The 12404-nt window shown below is 42.6% G+C and overlaps 1 protein-coding gene across 1 annotated transcript; it reads left to right on the forward strand.

The window, feature by feature from the left end:
- Window positions 1-507: 507 nt before the first annotated feature.
- LOC147728580 (uncharacterized) lies at window positions 508-1887 on the forward strand. Its single transcript, XM_086963820.1, has one exon. The coding sequence runs from the start codon at window positions 508-510 to the stop codon at window positions 1885-1887; it is 1380 nt and encodes a 459-aa protein (XP_086819946.1).
- The last annotated feature ends 10517 nt before the right edge of the window (window positions 1888-12404 follow it).

Below are 12404 nucleotides of genomic sequence, written 5' to 3' on the forward strand. Positions count from 1 at the left end.
GGACTAGTACTGAGAAAGAGGATGACAACGTTTTGCAGGAAGCTGTACCTCCACACCTACGACTAGGCACATTGGATCCAGAGACTTTTTTTAAGGACCAGACGATACCTGGCAAGTCACGATACAACCTGAGAGAAAGGTTGCCTAAGAACAATTAAACTCTGTGCTTTATAATTTTGTCTTGTGTTCAAAAGTTAAAGATTCCTTTTCCACTATCCATCAAGTTGCAGGGTCACGGTAGGAGTCTTAGGCTGTGACCTGAATAGTGACTAGGTCAACAGGACTTGCAGTGTCATAGGACAGCTAGCAACCACAGCTAAGTGATTAAGGAAGATTATCATGAGCAACGCCTTTAGAGTAATGGATAGCGCAGGAAAAGAGAATGATGTCAAAATAATGAAAAGAAATCATTATAAGAAATTATTATTCAGTCGTTGTGGCGTAGCATTATGTATTTCAGTATGTTTATGCAGTTTATTAGCATGTGTAGGATGGATCGTACACAGTATGCAGCCAACACCTGTCCCTACTTCTACTTCTTTGATTTCCTCTACTACTATTTCTCCGCATACATTTTACGCACTCCCAGACCATGAGCAGATGAGAAGAATGGAGTATTTTAACAATTCATTTATCCAACTGTTACATCAACATCAATTGGTAGTGAATACTACTGATTGTTGGGTTTGTAGGCTCATACCTCACAACACAGAGAGAGGGATGCCGTATTTAGTCCTTCCATTTACGTATGAAGGTTCTGCCTGGGCTTATCTGGCTATGTTTTCTAATGCATACCAGGACCTACTCCGATATCCTCCTGGTGGGTCCTATAATGGTGGAGTGGATTTAAGTCATAGCTTTTTGATCAAGGGAATAGTGACTATGGCAAAAATCGCTGATATTATTAAGATTCCCAAAGATGAAAAGAGAACATATGATGGATGGAACGTGACTCGGTATGTCACTAGTCTCACTGATAAGATTAAACAGAAGAAATTTGAACCGATTTGGGTTTTACCCCAGAGAGGTAATCTGTGTTTACAATTAAATGGCCAGAATACCAAAGTTAAGCAAAAAAGGAGTAATTGTTCTCACATATACGTCTATACACCCTTGACTCCTTCACCGTTAGTTCCATCTCAAGGCACATACTTTATCTGTCATGACAAAGCTTATACATGGCTTCCCACATATTTCTCGGGAACATGTTATATAGCTCTTCTTCTTCCCCCATCATATACTGCTCCTGCAGATCACCATAGAAAGAGATTTGGTAGAGGGGTTATTGATGCGGAAGACACGGCTGGACAAGAGGGAGGAGATTTCCTGAAAGGATTTCTTCCTTTTTGGGGTCCAATGGCAAATAGTAGAAACATCAGACGCCTAGTTCGTGTGGTCGATGCTACCATAAATATAACTTCTGGAGCATTAAATAATCTAACAGCTGAACTTCAGGCGGATCCCCTTATGACTTTGCAGAACCGAATGGTTCTAGACATTGTCTTGGCTGATAGAGGCGGAGTCTGTAAATTTATTGGGTCCAGTTGCTGCGTTTATGTTCCAGATAATGCCCCTACAGTATACCAAGCCATCTCTAAGCTACATGTCATCTCCGAGTCTATTCATCAGGACACTGGAGACTGGTCTGTGATGGGATGGTTTTGGGGACTACTGTCCACATGGGGATGGAAAGTGTTAACTTTCTTTGGAGCGATTCTACTAATCATCTTTTCTTTTTGTCTTTGTTTACAGTGCTGTCCAGCTATTTGCAGACTTTGTGCCACTGTGTGTGTTTCTAAGCCAGTAACACAGGAAACAGAGAACATCAGAATGATGTTGCAGCAACACCTCAATGACCTCATGACCATCGATATTGATTCAGACTAACATGAGTCTTTTGTGCTTTGCCTGAGTATGGCAAAAGGAGGGTCTGAGGTTACGTGGTTTTCGACTTCGCTTCGTATCTAGCCGCCATTTTGTATTTAACCGCCATTTTGTGTTGCCTCACTCAGACAGCACGGCGGATGTGGTGAACGCGATGTTTTTGCTCTTGCAGCTGCTACGTGTCCTTCCCGTTAAAGAGTAACTTCTGCCTATGTTTATGAAACCGATGTCAGGGTCCCCCGAGTTTCGTAAATCCATGTCTAGACTGATTAAGCCATGTCTTACTCCACTTTTTGGGTCCCACCATTCTTCTTGACTTTATCTTGTTTAACTGGCCTTCGCTATTCTCTTTGTGTGTTCTCCTGTTACATAGACTGTCCTTTGAAGCATTCAACATGTTCTACCACCTGCAAATTGAATTACGGGCACTAGTGTTGATTAACCTGAAGGAAGGAGAGCACACAGGCTCTGAAAGGAGGGTGTGTTTTAGACATTCGATAGCTTGTTTTCAAACTATACCTATTTGTCAGTTTTTTATGTTTTGGGAGTTGGCATCGTAAACTTGTGTACTATAATAGTCTGTGCGCCACGGAATGAAGTGATAACATACCCGCTGGTGTACTTACAGGACCACTGTGCTTAGCTGCAGCTAATAAATCTGCTTTTCTATGCCTAACAGAGTGTCACGAGTCTCTGTCTGCCAAAGCAGGTGAACCCGGAGATCTTAGGCGTGCCCTGCGCTGCCTGGCCCGTAAGGTCAGGTTCTCCACTGTGGAGGGCAGGCAGCAGGGGCAGTGGCAGCACAACGGACCATGGACAGCAAGAGGGAGAAACAGGGCATGCACACAGAGAATGTAGGATATGAGGAAAGGATACAGGGGTGGAAAATTGCCTATGCAGGGGAGGCAGTAAGGGGACAGGTATCACAACATACTACAGAGGTCAGGCGGAGGGTGTAGGGGCATGCACCTGGAAAACAAAGGGCAATGGCGTGGGGGACAGGGGCAGCAGGGCATGAGACAACACCCCCCTCACATGGTCGAAGGCAGTGCACAGTGGGAAACCAAAAGTCACCAAAGTCCAGTAAGATAAATATAACCTGTGCCCCCGCCATGTCTTGCTTCTGACCTCACGTATTACATCACTCATGACATACTCAATGAAATTGATGATGATATTTGTAAATTATATTTTCAAAAGAAAAATATATTTTATGTTGGCATCACAAGTCAGAAACCAATTTGTCTTTAATAGACAAACTTTGTTCTCCCATAACTTTTATCTTGATGTAATGACTGTGGTAGATGACCATGGGGCAGATGTATCATGTGTTTTGCATGTCGCAAAAGCTGCGATTCTCTATTTTCCAGCGTTTGCGACATGCAAAAACGAAAATGGGATGTAAGAAAGAAATCGCATCGCACATTAGGAATTCGCATGTTTGCGAATTCCTTAAGTGCGAGAAATTCAAAATCGCAGAAAATATTGCGAATCGCGATATTGCATTGGTGCAAAATTGCGAAATTCGCATGGATATGTATGAAAAAATCGCAAATTGCGATTTTGTCATATTCGCATAATAAAGAATCGCAATTAACACCAGGTACAAGCAGGTGGTAAAAAAAAAAATATATAAAAGAACACCCAGAATGCATTTTCCCTTTCTCCAAAATGGCGGGACTGTACCTGATTGCCAGGAGGATGCGCATCCAAGCTCTTGCCCAGAGAAGACAACGTCAGGAAAGGATATTCCGAATACGCATTACGCTGTTCCAGCAGACACAGGAGGAGATATATGAAAAATACAGGCTACATCCTCACAGCATTTTGGACCTCATTACTGAATTGAAACCATTTTTGACACGCCAAACTGCCAGAACACAAGCCATACCAACACATGTGCAGGTATTGTGCTCACTGCACCTTTTGGCTTCTGGCTCCTTTCAAACAGTAATAGCAGAGGTTGGTGGAGTGTCACAGAGTGCCCTATCGCGTTTTTTCCATGTTTTCTTGGATGCAATGATCAGTAGACTCCAACATCATATATATTTTTCCAATACACAGCAAGCCATACAGGAAGCCAAGTTGGATTTCTATCAAATAGCAAGATTTCCACATGTGATTGGATGCATAGATGGAACCCATATTGCCATCACCCCACCAGCAGCCATTGAATATGTTTTCCGCAACAGAAAACACTACCATTCACTGAACATCCAGGTCATATGCAACGCTAAATACATAATACAGGACATTGTGGCAAAGTTTCCAGGGAGTACACATGACTCTTACATCTTCAGACATAGTGCAATACATAGACGTCTCAGTGCTGGTCAGTTTGGAGATGGATTCCTGCTAGGTAAGTAATACTCATCCATCCTCCCTTCAACCCAACCAATGTAATGTAACTCTGAGTCACTTTTCCCTCTCTAACTTGCAGGTGATAGTGCTTACGCAGTGCGTGATTTCATACTCACACCATACTTGAATCCTGCAAATGCAAGTGAAAGACGCTACAACAGGGCACACCGGTCCACACGTGGGGTAATAGAACGTACATTTGGAATTCTGAAAAGCCGTTTCAGACGCATTCACAAAAGTGGAGGTGCATTGCAATACAATCCAGAGACATGTTGTAAAATAGTGACAGCATGTGCAATGCTGCATAACATAGCAATCCGCAAAGGCACAGAAATTGAAGTGAGTGACTCAGACACATCTGATGATGAAGATGATAACCCTCCCCCAAGAATGGCAGTGGCAGGAGTAGGAGCCATGGCTGGTCGGCAAAGGAGGGCAGAGATTACACGGAACTATTTTTAGGTGAGAAAAAATACAGAAAACCATTTTCACTTTGCCATTGTTCTTTAATGCAGAACAAGAAAACAGTGCTATATGTATGTGAAATTATATGTAATCATTTTGATTTAACATGTCCTTACTACTAATGAAATTAAACATTATCCATGCATGACTGCTGCATGGGTACTTCATGGGTACTTAAAGAAGGTAAGTCATTTTTTGCGTTGGCGACTGCCAGCAGGTTGATCAATTGGAGGCATGGCCTCTTGCTCTGCTCCAGTAGTGGAACGCCTTCCACTCCTGCGTTGTACCATGATGTTTGTTGGTGTGGGGTTGCTGCTACTCCTACTGGAGTTGTCCTCACTTTCTCCTGAGCACAGAAGGGCCCTTGCACCTGATTGGTTTGTTTGTATACTTTCCAGTACCAAAGTCATATTGTTCACACTCTGTCCAACTGAACGTGTGCAATCACTCAATTCCCGCTGCATGTTCACACTGCGACGTGTGAAGTTGCTGGTGACTGCACATAGCCGGTTGATGGCTTTGGTGTAGCTGTGCATTGTGTCCTGCGCAGCCTGTGCAGCCCTGTCCCGTGCATCCTCTGTGTTCACAAGTGTGAGGCAAAGTTTATCAATGGCATCAGCCATGCGTTCCTGATTCTTGTTGGATTTAACAAGCTGCCTGTTGATGGATCTGAGTGCCTTATGTTGAAGGCGTTGTACCTCAAGCATGTTTTGCTCCAGGCCTGCAAACACTGTCACAACTTCACTCTGACCTGTGTTATTTGCAGATGGCTCTATGCGGAATGCACGTGACCTCCGTGGACTTTGTGAAGGCTGTTGTGCATCTTGGCTGGACACAGTGATTGTGTCATTGGACACTGCTTCAACATCAGAGGTTTCTTCCTCTTCCATAGGTTGTAGAGGTAGCACTCGTCTGCGCTTCCTCTGTATGGTCACAGGGGCATTACTGACTTCATTGTCTAAATCTGACATCACATGGGGAGGTGACAATTCCACATCATTGTCAGTCCTGTCCTCACTGGTATGTCCTGTGAATGTAGAGTGCAAAATATTAATTTGTGTTCATGACATAATAAAATTTACTCATGCCACTGTATTACTTGTCCTGCACTGTTTCAGTATTACGTAGTCCCACATTAAGGAGTCATATAAGTGAATGTTATTGTGAGTGTTACTAGGGCAATGGGACTACAACTCCCATGATGCATTGCTGTGGTATTGTTTCACAGTGTTCATGGCTTAATGGTAGTCTCAAATGCAGTGCACACACACACACACATTTTTGGTACACACATGGATGCACTTTCATATCCTCTTACCTTGTGCTGGTGCTGTGGGTTCTGAGCTGTCTATGTTGGTCACTCCACTCACACTTTCAGTTGTCAGTGTGGATTCTATCAATTCCTCATGGGGTGTTGGTTTGTCCACCATGGAGCTGCCACCACCTGTCATGTTGCCATCTTTCAGCCTCTCCGCAAGTTTTTCCTTGGATCTCAGTCTCATATCGTACCACCTTTTTTTGATCTCATCAATGGAGCGAGTGGTGACTCCTACTGAGTTGACCTTCTCCTGGATCTCCAGCCATATTTTTCTCTTCCTGGAGTCAGGTACCTTTAAAGAATTTTTTCCAAAGAGGTATTCATGGTTGCAAACCATTTCTTCTATGAGCACTTCTTGCTCCCTCTCTGAAAACTTCTGCTTTCTTTTTTTCTTCTCAATTGGCTGCTCCTCCTGTGCCTTCTGGGCCTCCATAGCTGTACAAACAGGTCTGCTCTGCCTCAGCACACTCTTCCAACTGCCACTGGGTGTGGCTCTGGGGAGCAGGTGCAAGCAATCACTGGTACTTCCTGCTTGTGATGTCATCAACTTGTGCCAGCATTGCATGATTCCCGTTTTTGCGAGTTCCTAAAATGCGAAAATCGCAATTATGCGAATCGCATTTTTCTCGCAATATTTTCTGCGAGTTTTAAGGAATCGCTATTTTCTCGCATTTTTTATGTTACATACCATTTTGCGATTCCGAAATTGCGATTCGCTACAAATCGCTATTACGGACTCGCAAAATGGTTTTTTGATACATCTGCCCCCATATTGCTGCATGCCATGCCTCCAAGTGTTTCTTCAATCCAGAAGTAACAAAGGAGTACTTCTTGGCTGTAACCCTGCTGAACTCCTTCTGGCAGAGATTGAGGGTGACTTTCCAGGCAGATTATGTCTTCTCTCATGGAGAAATGGAGAAAAACAGCCACACACTGGGCTCCATAGAAAACACCAGGGATTATCATACATTACACCCATTAGAAAATCTCTAGTCTCAAAGTTTATTCAAAAGCACTCTTTCATACACAATTTTTAAAACGTGTTTCCAGGTCCAGCCATACAGCCCGATGCACAATAGAAAATAAACCTTATACAGGACTGCCGTGGGACCCTTCTAATGGTTCTACGAGTCCTGTTGGAGTACCACAATACAAATGAGACCTTAAAACGGTATAATCGATATCTGGCGTTAAGTTAAGAAATTACAAGATGATTCTCTGGAAAAATTCAACATAAGAGTGGTTATATAGTTAACTATGCTAGTAAAATCTTACTTTATGTTACAAATCCTTTGAATTCCACTAAAAGTCAAAGCTATGTTACATTTAGGTATGGAATAACATCTGTATGTTAATAAAAAAACAAATATTCACTGAAAAAAATCTAACATTAAAGTGACACTATAGTTAGGTTTAGAAAAAAATAATATATTCAGTTAAAAAAAAACTAGGAATCACCTGAAAATACTAATGGTTAAGGTGAAGTTATCGATAATGAGATCCTCCATTACATTAAACAAACAACAGGAGTTAACTGAAAAAACAAAGGTCAAAGTCAAACTATAATTAGGTACAGAAAAAGGACATTAACTGACATTTAAAAAACCCTTAGAAATTCACCAAAGGTTAATAGGGCCTTCATAGTTAGGTAACAATGTCAGTCAGGCCATGCATGGTGCAAGAGATTGGCTGTAAGCCGGAGTTAGGCACAGGGACTGGATGCCAAAGGCGTGCGCAACATGTGGTAGGCCACCTGTGGGGTGTTGGGCACAGAGCTTAGCAACCTCGTTAGGTGTGGTAAAAAATATGACTTCATGTTAAAAGACCCATAGAAATAATTAAAGTGACATTATAGCAAGGCTATGGAAATAATCTTACTTTACGTTGAAAAAATATTCCTAAATTTACTGATATAAACATAGTATAAAATAACGTTCCAGTTAGGTGAAAATGTCAGTCAAAATGAAACATTTTAATCTCAAACTTAACTAAAGCTACTATAACTTGTGCCCTCACCATACACTGATTATTACATCATACTTTTCATTACTCATGACATGCTCTATGACATTATTGATAACAACAATGCAACATCTGAAATTACATCATTAATGACAACAATGAGCCTGGCAGGGGCACAGAGTTTAAAATGGAATGTTTTAACTGACATTTCCACCTAAATGTATTGCAGCTTTCATGGAAAACGTGCCCAATTGTCCAGCCCCTGGCTAAACGCTGTGTCAAAGGGTTCAGACCAATCACATGGCTCCATTGGCTTAGGGGTGGGAGCCTGGCTGCCTGCTTCCTGTTCCGACCTGGAGTCGGTCACAGGCGAACGGGAAAGAAGACGCAGGACCCGACTGCAAGGTACGTTTTAATTCTTCGTCTTTTTTTTTATGCAGGCGCGTCCGCGTCCGCCCCATCCCCATGCTCAGGTGTCTTCCCTGTCCCATGCTGTGACATGTTTGATCACCTTGTCTGTGCCAAAAAAGGTTAGTTATTCATTATCGCTTTTGTTTTTTTAGCAAAATGTCATTGCACAAGTTAGGTGAGAACAATTTTCTTAATGGCATGTAGATGTTACAGCACCATCTCTTTGAGAGATAGCTTTGTGCTACGAATGTACATTAGTTTGCAAGGACACTCTAGGACATAGACAGTGAAGTTGGACATGCAGATAATACATTTTGAGTATGATTTGGTCCTGACGGTAGGAAGTGTGTGATGTTTCTGGTTTGTGCTGCATTTACATGCTTTACACAAGCTTCATTTGAAGAACCTTTCTGCTCATTGAAACATTTTTGCATTTTCTCAGGATTAGAATGTCTGTGTACTAGCATTTCTTTGATGGAACTGGGTTTCTAGAAAGTGATTTTTGACAAGGCTCCTATTTCACTCCCTATGACTGGGTCAACTGTTAATAAGCCTCAATGTTTTTTCATGGAATCTCTGATTTTATATGATCTCCTGTTATGGTGGTTATGAATCGTGGAATCTGATTATTGGTCCCTGTGTTTTGGAATTCTCTCTGAACAATACATCCTCATGTTTCATATTGTACCTTCTTATCTGGCCTGTTTGAGAATGTTATGGGGATACCCACATTCAATGAATCATTGCATCGTTTTGTGTTATTATTTTTTTTAAATCGCCTTCAGTGCTGCAATTATGGCATGCTTGCAGGAGCTCCTCAAAGGGGATGCCCCCATTTTAATGAATTGGGATGGTAGCTGCCCACATGGAACTGACTGTTTACAGCTGTTTCTTTTCTATGTACCAAGGTTCTGAGAGTTTTGCCATCTACATGAACAGATATGTCCAACAATTCACTATGTTCTCTACTTATTTTATGTGGGTATTTAAGATTGAGAGAGTTTCTTTCCAAGGTGTTGATGAACTCTCAGGACATTTGGTGTTGCCCTCCCAGATTAAAAAAGGTCATCAATATACCCTATCCACGTGGAGATATGCATGTTATACCGCTCATTGGTGTCCGTAAAGACCACCTTCTCCTCCCACCAGCCAAGGAAAAGGTTCTCAAAGCTGGGAGCTAAGCAGGTGTCCATCGCAATTAAAGAGAATTGACAATACAGGATGTCCTTGAACAAAACAATATTTTTTTCTCGAAGAACTTTTTTTTACTTTTTCTTTTTTTTTAATGGGAAGGGGGACACAAGGCCCCCCTCCCATGGCCGATTTTTTTGCCCAGGGGGGATCCCTGGGGCATGGCCACATATTTTTTTTTAATTATTATTTTTAAGAAGGGGACCACGTGGCCCCCCTCCTGCAGCCAGTTTTGGCCTGGGGACCACGGGACCCGGCCTTATTTATTTTTAATTTTATCTTATAAAAAAATAAAAAAGGTGGGGGGCGTGTGGCCCACCTTCCCGTGACCACTTTTGGCCCCGGTGACCCCATTTCCAGGGTCCTGGCCTCTTTGATGGGATCATGGGGGGAGCCCCATTTTCCCCACAGTCCCTGCCAGCTCCCTGCCTCCTGCAGGAGCCGGCATTGCTTTTGGGCAAGGGGAGCTGCTAACATGCAGCTCCCCTTGCCCAAAAGCAATTCTGCTTTGCTTCTTGGAAGCAATAGCTTTCCTGCTCTTGCTTCAAAGAAGCAAAGCAGTGTTTGCCATGGCAGGGCGCGGTCCGTGCTCCTGCCCTGCCATAGCAAACAGCAATGTCCCAGGGGTTGGGCACCCCGGGACATTGCAGGAGCTGGCCCTGGGTGGGTGGCAGTCCACAGGGCTAGGGAGGGCTCCAGGAGGGGGGCCGCACGGCTCCCCTCCCAACTTTGACATAACCCTGGGGAGGTGGTGGTTCGCGGGGCCGAGGGTTCATAATGGACCCCCATATTAACATAATTAGTGCCTTGGGGAGGTGGTGGTCCCCTGGGCAGTGTGGGGAGGGGCAGGAGCCCCCCCACACTTCTAGAATTTAATTGGAGGTAGCAGTCCCCGGGGCTTGGGGGTGCTCGTGAGGCACCCCCGCCCCTATTAAAGCAAAGCACCGGGGAGGTGGCAGTCCCCTGGGTAGCATGGGGGGGCTGGAGCCCCCCACTTCTTTTTTTAAAGCTTCAGGGAGGTGGTGGTCCCTGGGGCTGAGGGGGGCCGTGTGCCCCCCGCTCATTATGAGCAAAGCACTGGGAAGGTGGCAGTCCCCGGTCACACACAGGTATACATATGCATATTTCTTTCTCTAATCTCTGTTCTTTTCAACTGCCTTTGTCCCATTATTGATGTACCTTCTAACTCATTCATGATAATAAAGATAATAATCCCCACCTTCATACTACTGTTAATACAATTATACAACTGACCTTATGAGTGTAAAAAGTCAAGACTGTGTAGGTGATTTAAATATATATATATATATATATATATAACATTTTAGAAACAGAGCGCAGGTCCTATGTACAAGCATTCAATTTCACTACTGAAACCTCACTATTCCACAAAATACAATTCCTCTATCTTGCATATGTTGATATCAAGCATTATCAAAAAACATGACACAAACCAACAAGAAAGAAGCTCAATCTGCTTCCTAATCTGAGGTAACGCAGGTGACATCATTGTGAAAGGTTCAAATATATTTATTTAATCAGGAAGACACTATTTATTCCTTCTCAAAAATGTAAAAGCCATTCATTTACCCCAAAATCGTTTTTAAATAACATTTTAGAAACAGAGCGCAGGTCCTATGTACATGCATTCCATGTCACTACTGAAACTTCTCAATTTTACAAAATACAATTCCTCTATGCAGCAAAATCTTTTTACCAATTATTGTCAAAAACATGACACAAACCAACATTAAAAAACCACAATCTGCTTCCAAATCTTCTCCATAGAGCATACAAGTCTCTATCTATAATAAATGAATCATTACTTACCTTTACAAATGCTTTGGGAGATTGAGAACAGTGTCAGACACACACACCAATTTTTCTTTAGCAGAGCAAAAGGTATGCACTCCAGACACTGCAACCATGACTGGCACAGAAAACCTCTAATTCTACACACATATGCCTCATGTCAACTAATTAAAACTCTTCCCTCACTATTTTCAAACCAACACCCTTCCCCCCTCAGACCTTTCAACCTGTTACCATAGCAACTCCCTCCTCACTGAACTCTCAGGTTTAAAAGTTTATTCTACAATGTTGCAAATGAACTCAGCAAGGATGTTTGACCTCTCAATACACCAGCTTATCCAGTGCAATGTTTCTTTAAATGACTTTTTCTTAACCATTCAAATTACTTCTTTCACAGAACAGAACCATGCACCCTAACTTTCAGTTTTCAACTATCTGAATCCACCAATCATTGCTTGTGATTCAAGACCAGTGAAACTCCACTTTATTTTTTTGTAAACTCCTACTGTTCCAACTGCCATTTCATTCCCACACTTCATCTGACTGCACCAGAACCTTCTCTCACCATGTATTCTGTTTGGATTATTGGACATAGCTACATCCACTGGGCTCAAAGGTATGCAGCTATCAGAAATTTTCACAACCTTGATTTACCAAATGTGCACATCAAGTGGATTGGCCAGAGAGGATTGAGATGTCACCAATTGATACCATTGGTGAAACCCTTTTTGCATCTGCCACACCCTGACCTCTTAATTGTGCACTGTGGTGGAAATGACTTGGGCACTTTGACTGGGGTAGGTCTGGAAATGCTTTTAAAGAACACCTTTGGTCAATTGATGGCACTTTTTCCACAAACTGCCTTGGTATATTCCAATACATGTCAAAGACAGAAATGGAAGTGGTCCAACCAATTTAGTCCACAATTTGAGAAAGCACGGAAACATGTGAATAACTCTGTTTCTGCTTACATGAGAGACTATGGAATGGGTTCAATATA

This window comes from Lissotriton vulgaris, chromosome 3_1, assembly GCF_964263255.1.
Source record: "Lissotriton vulgaris chromosome 3_1, aLisVul1.2, whole genome shotgun sequence".
NCBI lineage: Eukaryota > Metazoa > Chordata > Amphibia > Caudata > Salamandridae > Lissotriton > Lissotriton vulgaris.